The following is a 19,255-nucleotide window of genomic DNA, read 5'->3' as shown; positions in this document are numbered from 1 at the left end:
GCCAGAAACCTTACGTACTTGTCATCTCTCAGACTCGTATCTACACGTATCAGGGGTCCCAACAATTGCCCACGCCCCACACCATTACAGATTCTCAACTAGCGTGAACAGTCCCCTGCTGAAATGCAGGGTCCATGGATTCATGAGATTGTCTCCATACTCGTACAAGTCCATCCGCTTGATACAATATGAAACGAGACTCGTCCGATGAGGCAACATATTTCCTGTCACCAACAGTCCAATGTCGGTGTTGACGGGCCCAGGTGAGGCGTAAAGCTTTGTGTCGTGCAGTCATCAATGGTAAACGAGTGGGCCGTCGGCTCCGAAATGCCATATCGTCGAATGGTCTGCATGCTGACACTTGTTGATGGCCCAGCATTGAACTGTTCAGCAATTTGTGCAAGGGCTGCACATCTGTCACACTGAACGTCCTCTTCAGTCGTCGTTGGGCCCGTTCTTGCAGGATCTCTTTCCAGCCGCAGCGGCGTCGGAGGTTCAATGTTTTACCGGTTTCCTGGTATTCACGGTACACTCGTGAAATCGTCGTACGGGAAAGACCTCACTCCATCGCTACCTCGGAGTTGCTGTGTCCCAACCTTCGTGTGCCCACTATAACACCACGTTCTAACTTACTTACATCTTGAAAACCTGTCATTGTAGCGGCAGTAACCGATCTAACAACTGCTCTAGACACTTGTCATCTATCGGCGCTGCAGAAAGCAACGCCGATATAAGACAAGTTCTGCCTGTTTACACATATCTGTATTTGAATACGCATGCCTATATCAGTTACTCTGACGCTTCATTGTATCTTGTATCAAACTGGTTCGAGAATAAACCCTACACATCAGATGTTTAACAACGTTCATGTTAAAATGTGAACAACCTTTTCGTTGACAATAAAGTTACTTACATATGCAAAATGTCCCCGAAAACTCTTCAAATGTCTCGTCAAACATATGAGGTTTACCCCACTCATGTGAAAGATATTTTGAAATAATTAATTATAATTATTATGTGGAGCGTATTACTAATTGATACTTCAACTCATAAAGTGCACATCATCGTATGAATTTCTACTGACTGAATCTGTTAACTCTACCGATAACTGACAAATGAATAACTCAAAATAGAAAACGCCAGCAACAACAGCACACACAATTCCTCTTCCTTCCACGATTTGCAGCTGTTCTACCAACTGCTATCACCTCTTTTCAAACGAGTTCAGTAATTCCTTACTGAAAGCTCCTTATGTACACTTCTTTGTGAATTTAATGTTGGGTTCAAACGTTGGATATTTCGTATAGCTATACAAATTTATAGAAATGTATTTCCGTTCTTCATAATGAACCCTCTATTGTAAAAATGCATTAATAAACTCACATTCTAAAAAGCACTGAAGCAATATAATGCATTTTGCATGATCAATTTCACATAAAAGATAGCTCTGATTTGTAATTATTTATTGTAAACAATAATCAATTTGTACACATACATCGTATTGCCTAGACAAGAATTATGTGGCCACCAGCAAGGTACTTCCGATAATCGGATTGAGGAAATGCAGGTGAATGACACTGCGACAGCAGCTATTAGTCTGTCACTCAACCATGATGGTGAGGAGGGCCGTGGTGAGGAGGTCCATGGTGTGGTGGTCCATGGTGAGGAGGCCCATGGTGTGGTGGTCCGTGGTGTGGTGGTCCGTGGTGTGGTGGTCCATGGTGTGGTGGTCCGTGGTGTGGTGGTCCATGGTGTGGTGGTCCATGGTGTCCGAACTGCGGTGCTGCCTCAGCTACAGCCTCCGCTGGTGAAGAGCAGATGGCTACGACCAGCAACAACGCAGCGCCAACAAAGACCTGAAGGAAATCGTGACGCTATAGTCTGAACATATTTTAGGACCAAAGTACCTGGAGCATGTGGAAAGAGACAGAGTACAGTTATTTAATGTCGTTTATAAATATATATCAACTGGTCCACACAGAGAAGGCCTGAACTTCGAGTAAAATGGAAAAAAGAAAGGAGAAAAACAGTTACATCTCTTAAAACTTCTCTTAAATTCTTTTTTAAAAAAGCTATCCCGTATTACACTCATCACTATACTTATTGAAATATCCAAATTTTAGTTGATCTTAAAATATTAACTTAGTGCGGTTGGTGAAAGACATCGACTGTGGACTTTCTACATGATATGACACCCTCTAAGGAGATTTTATAATTTTTGCCCGTATTTCCGTCAGAAAACACATAAAAACGCAGAGTTCTAGAAGTTGTGGACCACAGAAATCTACAGTGTATTGTTAGTTATTTCTCTTAAATACAGACTGCGTTGTGTAACATTATCATTAACACCGTTCTATATTTACACGGTCTTAGAAATTTCTGGTTGCCGAACATGTCATTTATAATCATGTTGACCTTTTGCGGAAATACATTAGTCCTTTCGTTTGAGCCCATACGCTATAGGAATAGGAAGTTCGGCCCTCCCGGTTGGCCGTGCGGTCTGACGCACGACTTTCCGGTCGGGAAGGAGCGCCTGGTCCCCGGAACGAATCCGCGCGGCGGATTTGGTTCGAGGTCCGGTGAACCGGCCAGTCTGTGGATGGTTTTTAGGCTGTTTTCCATCTGCCTAGGTGAATGCAGGCTGGTTCCCCTTATTCCGCCTCAGTTACACTATGTCGACGATTGCTGCGCAAACAAGTTCTCCACGTACGCGTGGCCCACCATTACTCTACCACGCAAACATAGGGGTTACACTCGTCTGGTGTGAGACGTTCCCTGGGGGGGTCCACCGGTGGCCGAACCCCACAATATCCCTGGGTTCGGTGTGGGGCGGCGGAGGGGTGAAGTGGACTGCGGTAGTCGTCGTCGGGTTGTGGACCACTGCGGCTGCAGCGGGGACAGAGCCTCTCCATCGTTTCTAGGTCCCCGGTTAACATACAATACAATATAGGAAGTTCATCATAAGATTCGTTATACTCTTCAAGTATGTAAGGAAATACTTTTCTTATAGCACTCAATGGACTTAGTGGGACAAATTCAGCTGGATATGTTAGTCTGGAAGGTGGACTGGGCACAGATCATCCGGACTGAACCACATGGAAAGAATCTAGGATGATAGCATAAATGAAATCTCTGATAGTAATGCTAAAACACAGCTTGGCATTATAGATAAAATGCTTGAAGCTGCTATGGTTAAATTGCATTTTGTGGCCTCTTTGTACGCTACTCTTAGCACTTTCTCCTGGTAAAGGATTTGGGACGAAGTTGTAAAATCAAAAAAAATTCGATGTCTACATTCCTTTGACAATAACCTTGTTGATTTTGTTGCAGTTTTCAATAATCTCTGAAGTCAGATGTACAGGGCTGACTTAGCCACACGGCGACTGCCGGCCGGAATGGCCGTGTGGTTCTAGGCGCTACAGTCTGGAACCGAGCGACCGGAAAGGTCGCAGGTTCGAATCCTGCCTCGGGCATGGATGTATGTGATGTCCTTCTAGGAGACTGATGACCTCAGAAGTTAAGTCGCATAGGGCTCAGAGCCATTGGAACCATTTCAACCTTAGCGACTCCTTTACGAGGCCAAAGTTCCTGTCGTAAGGAAGGGAAGAATTACGGCTGATTACAATGTTCTTCCAATTAGTATACTAGTCGTCCTTCAGTCTTGCACGGTTCATGTCCATTATCTTCCTATGAGCTACATTTCTAAGTCTCTTTTTAGATTTTTAATCATTTTCTTCCACTGATAAGCAATAGTCTGTCATTTCTAACAGTTCTTAACAGATAAGTATCAGTGACAAGGCAGAAAGAGAAACCAGTCTTCGCGGTTACAGATGCTGGATATTCTCAACTTCAATGAAATTGAAGATAACACATGTTTACTTGTGGATGTCCACAATCAGAAAGATTTGCCATCAGATATGTGTGCTAGACGAATGTAAGTTTTCTGGTTTGAGAAAATCAGCTGTTAGTTAAAGACATAAATGACGTTTCTGAAATAATTAACGTTCAAACTTCACAATATTACAAGGTGGAATGACTTTATGAATTTGATAGCCATACTGTTATTCACAGCGACGGGACTGGAGAAGTGTAGTTTCTTAGAAGAGAATGTACTTTCAGTACACTCACATAGCAAATCTAAATATCGTTTGAACATGGAAAAATTATTTCTCCCATTAAACTCGAGATATAAAATACGTGTAGTGTTGGTTTTAGTGAACCTGTGTAAGTGAAATCTCTGGATTAAGACTGTAAAAGGTAAAAGTCGGTGAAGTTCACGTTGTGGACCTAGACGTGTCAGCCGGTCCCGACCGACCGACGTGTCACCCTCTGTCATTGGCGTTATTCGATGTGGCATGGAGGGTAAAGGGGCGTATAGACGGAACACGGCTCTCTCGGTCGTTGGACGGTTTCTCGACCTTGGAACCTCTACTAATCGGTCGAATACCTGCCCAGTTGTCTTCACAAAGGTGAGTGCACCCACCGTACCACGCCTTCTACCAAGGAAAAATCTCCCCGTATGGCAGTCAACCACAGTGACCACGGAGGCGGACGGTTAAGATAGTACTACACTGGTGTCCTAAAGCAGCTGAGTTAAATGTCCGTTCATTGATCGTGATTATTTCACGACAATGCAGAGTCTTCCTTAATACACTCCTGGAAATGGAAAAAAGAACACATTGACACCGGTGTGTCAGACCCACCATACTTGCTCCGGACACTGCGAGAGGGCTGTACAAGCAATGATCACACGCACGGCACAGCGGACACACCAGGAACCGCGGTGTTGGCCGTCGAATGGCGCTAGATGCGCAGCATTTGTGCACCGCCGCCGTCAGTGTCAGCCAGTTTGCCGTGGCATACGGAGCTCCATCGCAGTCTTTAACACTGGTAGCATGCCGCGACAGCGTGGACGTGAACCGTATGTGCAGTTGACGGACTTTGAGCGAGGGCGTATAGTGGGCATGCGGGAGGCCGGGTGGACGTACCGCCGAATTGCTCAACACGTGGGGCGTGAGGTCTCCACAGTACATCGATGTTGTCGCCAGTGGTCGGCGGAAGGTGCACGCGCCCGTCGACCTGGGACCGGACCGCAGCGACGCACGGATGCACGCCAAGACCGTAGGATCCTATGCAGTGCCGTAGGGGACCGCACCGCCACTTCCCGGCGAATTAGGGACACTGTTGCTCCTGGGGTATCGGCGAGGACCATTCGCAACCGTCTCCATGAAGCTGGGCTATGGTCCCGCACACCGTTAGGCCGTCTTCCGCTCACGCCCCAACATTGTGCTGCCCGCCTCCAGTGGTGTCGCGACTGGCGTGAATGGAGGGACGAATGGAGACGTGTCGTCTTCAGCGATGAGAGTCGCTTCTGCCTTGGTGCCAATGATGGCCGTATGCGTGTTTGGCGCCGTGCAGGTGAGCGCCACAATCAGGACTGCATACGACCGAGGCACACAGGGTCAACACCCGGCATCATGGTGTGGGGAGCGATCTCCTACACTGGCCGTACACCACTGGTGATCGTCGAGGGGACACTGAATAGTGCACGGTACATCCAAACCGTCATCGAACCCATCATTGTACCATTCCTAGACCGGCAAGGGAACTTGCTGTTCCAACAGGACAATGCACGTCCGCATGTATCCCGTGCCACCCAACGTGCTCTAGAAGGTGTAAGTCAACTACCCTGGCCAGCAAGATCTCCGGATCTGTCCCCCATTGAGCATGTTTGGGACTGGATGAAGCATCGTCTCATGCGGTCTGCACGTCCAGCACGAACGCTGGTCCAACTGAGGCGCCAGGTGGAAATGGCATGGCAAGCCGTTCCACAGGACTACATCCAGCATCTCTACGATCGTCTCCATGGGAGAATAGCAGCCTGCATTGCTGCGAAAGGTGGATATACACTGTACTAGTGCCGACATTGTGCATGCTCTGTTGCCTGTGTCTATGTGCCTGTGGCTCTGTTAGTGTGATCATGTGATGTATCTGACCCCAGGAATGTGTTCAATAAAGTTTCCCCTTCCTGGGACAATGAGTTCACGGTGTTCTTATTTCAATTTCCAGGAGTGTAGAACCACAGACGACTTCCGTCTTCATTCTCGCCCAAACCGAGTTCCAGCTCCGTCTCTAATAATCTCAATTTTTCTTTCTGGTTGTTTGTCGGGCAACGTGTATGTTAAAATGAATTAAATTGTTCAAATACATTTTCGTACAAAAAGCTCACTAAATAAGAAATAAAGAAAATTCCAACAAGGAATAAAATGATTGCATTCATCTCTTTTATGAAGATGAAAAGAGTTGAAAAAGGAAATTACTGTAAGACATGAGTGAAAATATAACATATGTTCGAAAGGAAATCGCATCTTTAAGTTTCAGTCACCACACGTCTAGAAAAAATAGTGAAATGTAAGCTGTTAAAGCGTAATGGATATATGTTTAGCCTTCGTTTTTCAGCAGTGATATGATCGCCAGAGGAAGATAGGCCACATTACTTTTCTCTGACAGGTATCTCTGCCAGGTTTGAGCAACAGGACCCTCTACGGGTGTGTCAAACGCTTCGATTCTCTTCTGTACCGGTTTTACCACTATCATACAATGGTGTGCTCCAAATGTATATTGTCAGAAATTTTTTCCTTCAAATTTGAGCCTAAGTTTGGTACTAGGGGACTTCTGTTGGCCAGCGAAATAAATAATCTCCATACGAATCATATACGGAAGAAGCAAAATCTCCCAACCATCGAGAAGACAGTTACAAATTTTCTTTTGTAAATACGAGGGAGGAATAACGTCTGATAAATTTGTCATATTATTGTGAAATCATGCACAGGATCATTTAGTAATCGCGAAAGCGTTACGGAGATGATAGATAAACTCCAGTGGAAGACTCTGCAATAGAGACGCTTAGTAGCTCGGTACGGGCTTTTGTTGAAGTTTCGAGAACATACCTTCACGGAGGAGTCAAGCAGTATATCGCTCCCTCTTACGCATATCTCGCGAAGAGACCATGAGGATAAAATCAGAGAGATTAGAGCCCACACACAGGCATACCGACAATCTTTCTTTCCACGAACAATACGTGACTGGAATAGAAGGGAGATCCGATAGAGGTACTCAAAGTACCCTCCGCCACACACCGTTAGGTGGCTTGCGGAGTATGGATGTAGATGTAGATGTAATACCACCTCTACATACTGCAATGAAAAGAAATGAATAGTGTGGCTAGATTTACACATCTACAGAGAGGCATGAAATTTACGTACCTAGTAATACGGAGTTAAAAAGTAGAATCGAAGACAGTTGATACTAAACTTATGTGTTCGTTCTTTAATAAGAGGAAGCAGGAAAAGTGACTTGATTATTGAATGAACAATATGAAAAATAATATTCACCTCTGACAAAATGTACGGCGATTACTGGATATGACAAGTCATAGCGACGGAAAAATTAACGTGAAAAACTTCCAAGTCTGTGGTGCTACTAATGGAGTACAGTTTAAGACGCCAAATATTTGTTTGAGGCAGAGTTACATTAACTTCTATATATATATTTACTGTTTATAGCGTAGCGCAATATTTTACCGAAGAGATACCGATTTTCGTGACAGTGTGAGCACTAATAAATGCTGATTTGACATATGGGAATTAATAAATATCGGAAATTGCTTACAGCTCGACGAAGACTTACCAGAAACTTGTTCATATTTCAGCAGGTAGTCGCAAGCAGAATGGTAGGCACAACTGTGAGCCTCGTCTGGAACGCGGGTGTCTTTTATAGTGCGACAAGTTTGGGAAATGGAGGTCAGCAACCAGCTAGCTTCGCAGAATTATTCTGAGAGTCGCGAAGTACCCATTCGGTGAAAGCGGTCCTCGCACACACTCAACGGTTCTGACGTCATGCGCTCGTTCTCAGCGCCCAGCCATCGACCTGCACAAACATTGGGAATTCACCGACAGAACGTACTGCCCACTGACATGCGCTGGCTTCTGATATTAGCGGGGAGCGACCATAGCACTCGGTCGGACGTTCTTACCTCCAACTCCAAGATGAAGTCACGAAAAACAAACGAAAAAACATTGTTTTGTCGGTACATGATGTATTATACAGAAGCGCCAGTTGTTCGGTATATGTATTGATCTTAACAGCTTTATTAATAATATAAGAATCTGTTGTGGTTATTATTCCACTTGTCGTATAATATTCACACGACCCTGTTTCTGGCAGCAACCTGAAGAAAATGCATGTCACTTATTTCCGATCGAATGAAGCATTCATCATACGCGGCTGAATCAGACCATGAGTTCAGCATTACTATTTATTTCCAATGAATTTGCGCAGATGTAATGTCCAGAAGAGGTATTTACGCAGTTACGTGTTGTGCAGGAGGGTTTTGTGTTACTCAGTTGCACTACACAGATGTGGTGTAATGGAACAACATGAAATTTACAATAGAAGTTGCATAGATGGAGCTAACACGACTTCATCTTTCGTGTACCAAAGGTAAGGTGTACAACAACCATTCACAATGTAGATTCACGCAGAGCGAAGTAAATTGCCCAAAACGAATTAAAGTCTTGCGGTACTGGCTACTGTTTTTTTCCCCTACTGGCTCCAGTTCATTGTTCCCTTCGTTTTTCATTGCATCGCTAAAAAAATTCGTGTCGTGTCTTCTCGAGGATTATAATGTGATTCTAATGTTAGCTGTGCTTTATTAAGGGATACTGGATGCTGAAGTATATTTCGAGTGATACCAACGTGCAATCTTCCTTTAAAGGAAAAAGTGTGTTGTTCCTCAAACAAACAGTACAGCGAATTACAACAATCGGATAAATGCATCGTGCCAAATATTGAGCACTGTTAAGAGTTCGTCAAGCGACTCTAGTACGCAACGATAATGATGGAAGCAAAAGAAATGAATTAAAATTTGTGCCACAACCAGGACTCGAACCCGTGTTTTATTGCGTACTAGGTGGAAATGCTGACCATTGCACGACCGCAGCACGAACCATTATTATTAACGTGATCGTCGATGAAGATGAGACTTAAACGTTTCGGGAAAAATTTAATTATAAGATTTATTGCGCTAGTTTGTCTAATGTGATGAACGTTTCGCTAGGGTGCTCTGAGCCCAAATTTTCACTTTCACTTCTCTCGCTCGCAAAGCATTGGATGTTGACCCCAACCCTTTCCAACAATACCATACTTTTTTGGCCATTTTTCCAACTAATTAGAACGTGAGCGATATGCAATTCAAACAAAGAGAATAGAGCTTTTGAGATGTAGTGCTTCAGAAGAAGGCTGGACGTTACGTGAATAGGGCGACTAACTAATGAGGAAGTGCTAAATCAAATTTGGGAGAAACGTTCACGGAACAAATTGATTGAAAGAGGGCACCGGTTAATAGGATATGTCCTGGGGCAACAACGATTATTTATTTGGATAATAGAGGCAAGTGTGGAGAAGCTATTAAAATTGTTCGAAGAGAACAAGTCATCAATACAGTAAACATATTCAAATGAATGTAGATTGCAGTACTTCTTTCGACATGAAGAGGATTTCTCAGGATATGCCAGCTTGAAAAGCTGCATCAAACCATACTTCCAACAGAAGACCGCAACAACAACAACAAATTACTCATAAACTGTTTACAGTGTTCCATTTACACCCATCGCCTTCAATAAAACATTATTTTGTGTATTACAATCCGTATAGTTCTCTAAACATGTAATCTGCTAACTTTCAAGCCATTCCCAGTCCAATATGCATACTTTCTAGCACATTTCCTTACAATGTGTATCACTTGTAACCTGGTGTTTCTGGTAGACTCGATTCATCACCTTACTTACACACTACGAATTTAATTGTTTGGCCTTTGCTCTTAGCTGTGATCATTCATCTGTACTGATGTTTCGAAATTCTCTCAGACTGCGAGGTTCTGATTAATCCATTCTATACTTTTTCTGTGCACTATGAAGCATTTACACTTTCAGAAAATATTTCGCTTGTCTAAAAGCGACTGGTGCTTTTCTCATTTACCTGCTTTCTTCCCGTTCTCTTATTCATTATTGCGATGTCTCAGTGTACGAAAAATGTGTGTAAATACGGGAGCATAAGACTGATATGTCGCTTGATAAAGTCGATAACAAGGTGGTCCTGACCCCTAAGCACAACATAAGGGAAACGTTTGTATGACTATAAAGTATGTGACACATCTTTTGCGTCTTTTGTGAGAGAAGCACTTCCTCGTAGCTCATGCCACACTGCCGCAGTTCAATCTAAGAACGCACAGGCAGTGAACTGTGAATTCGTGAGTTGTGGTTTAGTTGTCTCATAACGTACATAATCTAAATCATTTGTTTCAGGTACAGGAGACCCGTAAAAATTGCGGTTTAATTTCACTGTATATACAGAACTGCTGATGTTAACAAACAGCATTATAATACTACAATTTTTTTATATACACATACAATAAAATCTAACACTTAATTACCTTGTAAGGTGTCAGGCAAATCCAACACCTTCCATGAAAACCCTGAGATGATAAGCAAATCCAGTAGTATGTCACATAGCTCCGAATAAATCGTGACATTAAATTAACCAAAGTAATACGAGTAACGAGTGAGCAAATGGAATACCACAGACTAACACAAGAAAGCCTAAATGCATGTCATACCTTCCCACCGTGAGACAGACGTAGTTCCGAGGGGAGAAACGAGAACAGAAGCCGAGAGCAGAACCATGTTAAGCTAGAAGGCCCTACGATAAGGGACGGACACCCACGTCACCAGCTAACCACCAGGACCACCCAGAGCCCATGTTAGAAGCTAGAGCCCACCAGAAGAACAGTACAGATCTTACAATAGCACTAAAAGGGCCACACAAGCTGCAAGTTTTAGTGTGAGACTTTTTCGCGTCTCTGTTACGTTGCAAACGTAAAAAACATTGCCCCACGACGAAAAGTAACCACCAGGACCACCCCCCAGCCCATGTTAAAAGATAGAGCCCTCCAGAAGAACAGTATAGATCTTACGATAATACTAAAAGGGCCACACAAGCTGCAAGTTTTAGCGTGAGACTTTTTCGCGTCTCTGTTACGTTGCAAACTTTAAAAACATTGTCCCACCACGAAAAGTATAACGTTTCTCATTGGATAGACAGAATTTTTGTAGGCGGACCTTAAGGTTAACATTGAGACCCTGATTGGTCAGATGAAAAAACAACCAGATAGTTTTTTTTTAAAGCAACTTCGGTAAATTGTAGTAAGGAGAAGTTAGGAAAGGAGTTGCTTCCGAGATGGCGAGCTGTATGGTGCTGCGCCGGCCGCCGCCACCTGGCGAACACCGACAAGGTAATGAACGCACCCGATGCCGCATACTGAGCGCATAAGGCTTCACTCAGAACTGCAGAAGTCTCATCTGTTACATCCACTTTTTACGTAATACTAGTGTCGATCGTCAATTGAAGCTCATGGTGTTCACATTTGCTACGTAAGTTAAAATCTGAAACGCGATGATTTTTCTGCTATATATAATTATTGAGAAGCCACATCAACCACTGTAATTTACGACAAATTAGATAAGTAATTAAAGATAATTGAGGGTCACTGTAGACCATTTTGATAGTTTTCTCTTTTGTGAAACTTAATTTAAACCTAGGTTATAGATGTGATATGGCATAGGTCATCCTTCGATCCATTGTAGAACTTGGAAACCCATTCAGGGAATATTCGTTCACATTTTTGTTGAATGCAGTTGGTTTTGATCATCCTGTATTAAAACATTTCCTTTTGTCAATAGTGCAATTTATAAACAATGTTTTGTGAGTAGAATAAAATTTCCAATGGTAAACTGCTTTTTCGACGTTATTTTACCAGCTAACTAAATATAGGAAAGCCTTGAACCCCTTCCACTAAATTTAGTTAGTATTAAGATTCTTTTACAGGGAGTGCAGTGGAACTGACGCTGAAATCATTAAGTATTTGGTTATATCATCCCTAGTCTCACTGAACTCTTCTGAACTCTACATGTCAGGTGTGGTCTGGCGTCTTCTTACCAGCAACAGGTCCCAGGTTCAAACTAGTCAATTCCCTAAAAAACACGCTCAGAGCGTCGTTGCGCGAAAGTGGTAGGGAGACACGACATAGAACAACAGACACCATGCAGAATGTTAGAGAATGGCACCCTGCCAGGATGGTAAAATACCATTATTGAAATTTGACCACATGCCTAACTAGGTCAGAAAAATATCTTGTTGAAAAATTTTTGTAACAATATTTTTTTCCCTAAAGTTATAAATAGTCGAAAACAGTAGCTGCAGCATTAGATAGTAGGAAAGCATTCAATAGAACGTGAGACATTCTAGCAGAGACAATAGCATAATTAAGTTATGAATTTTAATATTGTTAGAATTAAGTTTTCTCTCCAATGCAAGCGCGGATACATCGTTGACAATTTGTTCTGACCCAACAAGTAAGTGAATGAATTGTCAAGTCGTGTGTGCAAAAAGTTTATGAAACGCGTGAGATCGTAGGAGTGCATGTGACGCCAAGTAGGGCGCGTGAATTGCTTTTAAAACAGAAAATAAGGGATTCGGAAAGATTAGCAATGGCAGATCGAGACCTTGACCGAATTGAGGTAGAGGCCCAACATGAAGATGGACAGAGAATAGAGGACAGTACAGCAGACGATGCAGTATCGCCAGAAATAGGACAGATAACGCACCATAACGAGGATAATGTACGCCAAGGCACAGAAAACCTAGCTCAGCATACGACAGAGGAGCAGGAAAGTAGAGAGACAGCCGATGAGGATTCTAACTTGCGTCTTGAATACGTAGAACCCATAGTACAAGTAATCAGAGCTCCCTGACCACAGACTACAAGGAATTCGAGCAGAAACGTGTCACCGCACAGTTCAATGCAATCGGTTGCAAACCAACACTTGGGCGAAAACACAGAGCGTAGGAAGTCGGAAGAAAACGCAATAGGACCCACCAATCTGGCAGAATTATTACAATTAATGACGGAAACCATGACAAGACAAAATAAAGAAATTGCGAACCAAATTAAAATTCAAAATGCAGAAACGACGAAACAAATTGCAGAAACAACGAGACAAATGCGTGAGCATAAAGAACTAAACAAGAAAATTCAGTTACACTTAAGTCGTATTGAAGATGAGGCAAAAGAATCTCGAGAAGTGATAGGAAACTTAATAACGGGTCACAATCAATTGAGAACAGACATTGACAAGGTACAAGCGGACGTACAAACATTGCGTAACGACACCCAGGGCGAGACCAAAACATTACCTAACAACACCCAGGGAGAACTCAAGAAACTAGAGAAACAGATAAACGTAATTACTGGACAAGCAGCAGGTACAGCGCGTGAAATTGTTGAAAACAGCGTGTTACGCAAACGTATCACAAAAGCAGCGCTGAAAAGATATGATAACCGCGTAGTCAAAATAGAAGCGCAAACGAAGCAACAGTTTCAGAAATTGCGAACAGAGTTGTTGCAAACTATTGAAGAGCGAAGTAAAGCACAGAGTCTGCAACCACATCCGTATCTGTAACAGCACCGGAAAAACAAGCCATTAACGAAGATATTACGCATTTGCGATTTCAATCACAGGCGGAAAGTAACATACGTGAAATCGGACAGCCTGCACAGCAACAAACACGTTCCGAAATTCTTGATGGACAAACGGCACCACAAACACATGCAGAACCACAAATGTATGTTTCAAGACAGTTTGGATCGTGCAATGAAGCAGCAAGGTTAGCCAGACAAGATACCGAACCAATACCTGACAAAGGAAAGCCAAGTCGCGAAGAGTACAGTGCAATGCATTCAGCTACACGTTCACAACCGATGGAAGAAAATTATTGCGTACCACTCCAACGATACTACGCAAGGGTAGGCGAAAGTTACAGTGGACAATATCCAATGGATCTACCACAACCGGAAAGGACGACGGAAGAAATGATCAGAAACAAAAGTGGCGAAGAATCGCGAATTTCCTCACAGTCAGAAAATTTCAACACTTTCGAGAAGGAAACTCATTACATCCACGAACTTTTATTGATAAATTCCGAGTAGGATTACCAGAACACTGGACGCTAGCACACAAAGTAAACTTTATATGTGCACACATGTCAGGAGGAGTCGCAGAAACAATGCAAAATGTTGCAGCGACATGCCGATCGTACGATTTGAGAGGGAACTTTCTTTCACGATAGAGTGAAGTACGAATTATTACAGAACCCATATTTTGAAAATTCAGGAGAGAAGAGTCCCGTGAAATTTTTCGAATTAATGGCAGAGAAAAATCAATGCTTAGATGTGCCATACAGTGACGGAGAGCTGACTAAATTATGCGCGATGAAGCTACCATTCAAATACCAGCAATCATTAGTAGGTTGCGGAGGAAATGACGTCGAAGCATTTAAAGGTATTCTAAGGGAACCAGAGTTCATATTTTCGGAAGATGACGCAAGAAAAAGACGAAGCGCACGTGAAAACGAAAGCAAAAAGCAGTGGAATCCACAAGACACAGTACGAAGAAACAATAATTACGAACCACGTGATAACTTCGCACCAAGAAACGACAATAGATTTCCGCAAAGAACCGGTTATGGATTTAGAAGAGAATATGGCAATAACTATAATTCACCCAGAAACGGCAACAACTATTACAGAGGGAATAACGACAACCGGAACGGGTATTGGAGCGCCAATAGACCGAAAAATTATCAGCAAAGAAACCAATATCAACAAGCGGAGCAAGAAAAGAGAATACAGATAGAAGAGGTGGAGGTAAGACCACCAAACCCCGATAAACGTTCGAATTGACAGCTAAGCGCCCATTCCAAAGGGAATGACGCACCGACCCAGGACAATTGCAGCACCTTGAACAGAGAAGTAAATACCTTATCACGAGAAGAGAAGAAGGAAGAAACAAATCCGCAGGGACAGATGAAAACGAAGACAAGAAAATAACAATATCGTGTTGGGACGAAATTAATTGGGAGAATACTGACGAGGAAGATGAATTGCCAGAGGCATGCACAACGAATGTAGGAGGAAAGGACGAAGTAATGAGTATTGCAGAGCTGTTTGAGATGGAAACCAGGGAAAGCGAATTCAATGAGGATAATGTTCAGTCGACAGAAGTTGAAAATAAGTTACTAGTGGGCACACAACCCAACATATATAGTGAAGGAAGTTATGAAGCGTTAATTAGAGCATTTAGATGCGATTATGTGGAAGTAGCGACGAAGAAGGAGAAGATATACAAGGATGAGGAAAAAGTAGAGGATGTTGAAGAAAGCGTAAATGAAGGATGAAAAAGAGAAGAGGAAATAAAAGAGAGCAGTCGAAGCTTATCCTACAGAAAGTTCGAATTCACAAGGGAAATTCCTGAAAAGACTCATGTATGATTCAGTGGAGGATTCGTTGATGCAAGAAGAAGAAGAACAGAACCAACCCTTTCAAATTCAACCGATTGTGAAGGCCATGGTAAAGCATATCCCAGTCAATATTGTAATTGATAGCGTAAGTGAACTGACTCCGATCTCAGAAAATTTATTCATGCAGTGTAATGCCAATGAGGAATTGCCAGTTCTGAAAACACGTAAGATTAAAGTAAGAGCTCATATTAGAAACAATGCTGCGGAAGTTACGAGACAAACAAGGTTTACTCTTTCGTGTGAAGGTCAAAAGATCCAAGTCAACTTCGTGATTATACCTAAACTAACTGTAGATTTGATTATAGGTGCAGATTTTTTAAATGAGAGACGAGCGATAATAGATACGGGGAAAGGTAGCGTAACATTCGGGAATGTCACACTTCTCTTTGAGCAAAAGCTAAAATTAGAAGAAATACCAGTTATAAACAAACAATTAAGAATGATGCGAGATAAAGAGGATGAAGAATTAGAATGGTATGCACAAAAGAGGCAATCGCCTCAACTCATGTTAGAAGTCCATAGAGAAATCGACGAAAAATTGCAAGAAGTTCAAAGTATTTCGGAACACAGTAAAAGAGAATTGGAATTTTACGAGATAAAGCAGATGTATTTTTACCTAAGACTGGCAGTGCAAGTTTGAAGCAAAACAGCACAAACCATTTAGAGTGCCACACTATACAAGCCCATTAAGCTACAGGAATAAAGTATTCCAGGTGATATCTAAAATGTTAGATGATGATATTATTGAACCAACTACCTCCACATATAACAGCCTGCTCCATATTGTACAAAAACGAGATGGGAGCATCAGGTTAGTGCTTGATTCCAGACAGATCAACACAATCATAATCACTGAGACAGATCGCCCAGAAAAAATAGAGGAATTGATACAAAACTTCCATGGTGCTAAGATATTTTCATCAATTGATTTACGGAGCAGTTTCTGGCAAATAGAATTGGCCCCAGGATGTAGAAAATTTACAGCATTTATCGTATTCGGGCGATGTTACCAATTTAAACGATTGCCATTTTGTTTAAACATATCATCAGCAGCGTTTATTAGGGGATTTAATACTATACTCAGTCCTGAAATTTTACAAAAAATTACTTGTTGTTTTGCCGATGTGATTATAGCAGGACCCTCATGGGACCATCACAACGACACATTAAATCAGTTTTTACAGATACTGAAAGGGCATGGAGTCACAGTAAATATAACAAAATCCAAATTCGGAAGGCGAGAGTTCAAATTTCTAGGACACATAATTTCAGAGAAAGGGGTTATGCCGGACCCAGAAAAACTAACGGCAATCAAAGAATTCTGTGCTCCATATAATAAGAAAACTCTCCGAGGATTTCTAGGTCTCACCGGATTCTATAGAAAATTTATTTGGATCGACTCTCTCGCAACACCACGCCTATGTGCATTGACTGGAAAAAGCACGCCTTGGGTATGGGATCAACAAGCCAATGAAGAATTTTTAAAAGTGAAAAACGCACTAACAACAGCACCGATTTTAGCACGTCCTGATCTAACACAAAATTTTTGTATGGCCACTGATAGCGCGAAAACAGGTTTAGGAGTTGTTTTATTCCAAGAATACGAACAGGCAGGGCTAAGATCATATACAACAATTGCATTTGCCAGTAGTGTACTCACAAAAAGCGAGAAAAACTATTCAGTCACGGAGCTGGAAGCATTGGCCATTGTATGGGGCTTCCAACGTTTTCGATATTTCCTATTCGGAAGAAAAACAAAAGTATACACTGACCACAAAGCATTAGAATTTCTGTTATCCGCCAAACTAACTCATGGGAGGTTAGCCAGATGGATGTTAATACTACAAGAATTTGACTTCACTGTTACACACATACCAGGACCAGCGAATGTATTAGCAGATGCTTTATCACGATGTCCACAGGGTGCATCCAATAACATAGGTTAGGAAGCAGCAGAAGACCAGTTTACAATGTACTATATAACAAGTACCTTTCGAAAAGTACATTACGACAGCTTTGAAAAACATAGGCAAAGAACAGGACAAGGATTCTGAAATACTAGGAATCAAACACAAGTGGAGAAGTAAGGATTTTCTAGACATTCGACAGCACTATCTCGTAAAAAACAATATTTTATTTTTTAGACGAAATGTTGCAACGAATGAATGGTTAATTTATATCCCAGATGAACTAATTAATAAGTACATATGGTATACACATTTAAGTAATGGACACTTTGGACCAAAGAGCTGCTTGTTAAAAATAAAACAAACAAGCCATTTTCCTAATATGGAAATACGAATTAGAACAGTATTAGTCAAATGCAAAAAATGTATGAGGGCTAAACACGTCAGTTTCCAAACCAAACCACCTATGTTTCCAATAACCCATAAAAAATTAAAACAAATAGCTGCAACAGATTTGATGGGGCCCCTCCCACACACAAAAAATTGATATATTTTCATATTTGTCGTTTTGGAACTTACTTCTAAATATGTTACCTTGACACCATTAAAACAGGCAACAGGTCTTACTATAAGTAAAGCATTTAGACAAGATTTTCTCAGACAAGTAGGTCGAGTGGAACGAATAATTTCGGATAATGGCCGATAATACAAATCAGTGCAATGGCAGAACACGTTAAAACAACACAAAATAAAACCCACCTACATATCTAAGTACAAACCTAGCAAAAATCCAGCAGAACGATCAATGAAGGACATAGGCACTTTATGCCGATTATATGCAGGCAAAAGACACAACACTTAAAGATTTTCAAGAAGTAATAAATGAAACGCCACATAGCACTACACTACTACCTCCAGTTACTGTACTTAAAAATATTGAAAACCCAAACATAACCAGAGAAAATATTAGATTTCCTATTGTACCACGTAGACAGCACAAACAAGTCATAGCAACAGCACTCTCCAACATCAGAAAGGCAGCCATTAAAAGAAAAGAAAGAGGATATAGAATAGCAATTAAAAGAACATTCTCAGTAGGCCAGAAAGTATTTGTAAAAACACGTCATCTCTCCAGCAAACAGAAACACAAAATACATAAGTTTTACGCTGCATACAAAGTACCTGTCATAATTAGCCGAATTGCTCATGATAATGCTGTGGAACTAATAAAACCCAAAAACGGGCAGACCCTTAGGATTTCACCATGTGAGCCATATGAAAAAGTTTGAAGATTAATTTTATTACTGGTAAATAATCAGCACAATATTTCGAGATTATGTTGCAGATAAGGTCGTCAGAAGAAAGAAGAATGAAGAGAGAGGAAGGTGGGAAAAAGATAGTAGTTTCAATAAAAACACAAAACAAAGTAACACCAATAGTACCATAGATTAAGGTGAAGGGATAAAATGTAGATAGCCTAACAGCATGAAATACTAAAATGCTATACACCACGACACTACACAAAAATAAAAAACGAATTTGAGGATTCTTGTAGAAGTTAAGACTCAAAATATCTTAGAATTGTAACATGGAAAGGGCGCCAAAATTTGTAAAGCTTTTTAAGAAGCCGTAAAACAATGTAGGTACTAGACATATGTTAGATGATTATAAGTATAACTTTTTGTAAGAACCATTGTAAAAACTCCAGCAAAGACCAGATGCAACAACCCACAAGTTGCAACGCGAGAAGTATCAGGGAAGAAAAGGACATAATTAACAAGACACGATTTCTACAAGGCAGAAGCATCGAGAGAAGGGAAAGGACAGCGAGACCAACAGAGGGCTCCTGTAGCCGAAGAGGGCAGTAAATCTGT

The 19,255-nt window shown here is 41.7% G+C and overlaps 1 protein-coding gene across 1 annotated transcript; it reads right to left on the bottom strand.

Annotated features, from left to right (window-relative positions):
- Positions 1-1,448: 1,448 nt before the first annotated feature.
- Positions 1,449-7,738, bottom strand: LOC126481593 (histidine-rich glycoprotein-like). Its single transcript, XM_050105455.1, has 2 exons — positions 7,690-7,738; positions 1,449-1,856 (listed from the first exon to the last, which is right to left on the bottom strand). Exons 1-2 carry the CDS (start codon positions 7,702-7,704, stop codon positions 1,605-1,607), a joined length of 267 nt encoding a protein of 88 aa, XP_049961412.1. The 5' UTR covers positions 7,705-7,738; the 3' UTR covers positions 1,449-1,604.
- Between the last annotated feature and the right edge of the window lie 11,517 nt (positions 7,739-19,255).

The sequence above is a fragment of the Schistocerca serialis genome, chromosome 5 (genome assembly GCF_023864345.2).
Source record: "Schistocerca serialis cubense isolate TAMUIC-IGC-003099 chromosome 5, iqSchSeri2.2, whole genome shotgun sequence".
In the NCBI taxonomy this organism is placed as follows: domain Eukaryota; kingdom Metazoa; phylum Arthropoda; class Insecta; order Orthoptera; family Acrididae; genus Schistocerca; species Schistocerca serialis.
Note: the sequence above shows the minus strand (reverse complement) of the source record. Positions and strands in the feature narration are given on the sequence as shown.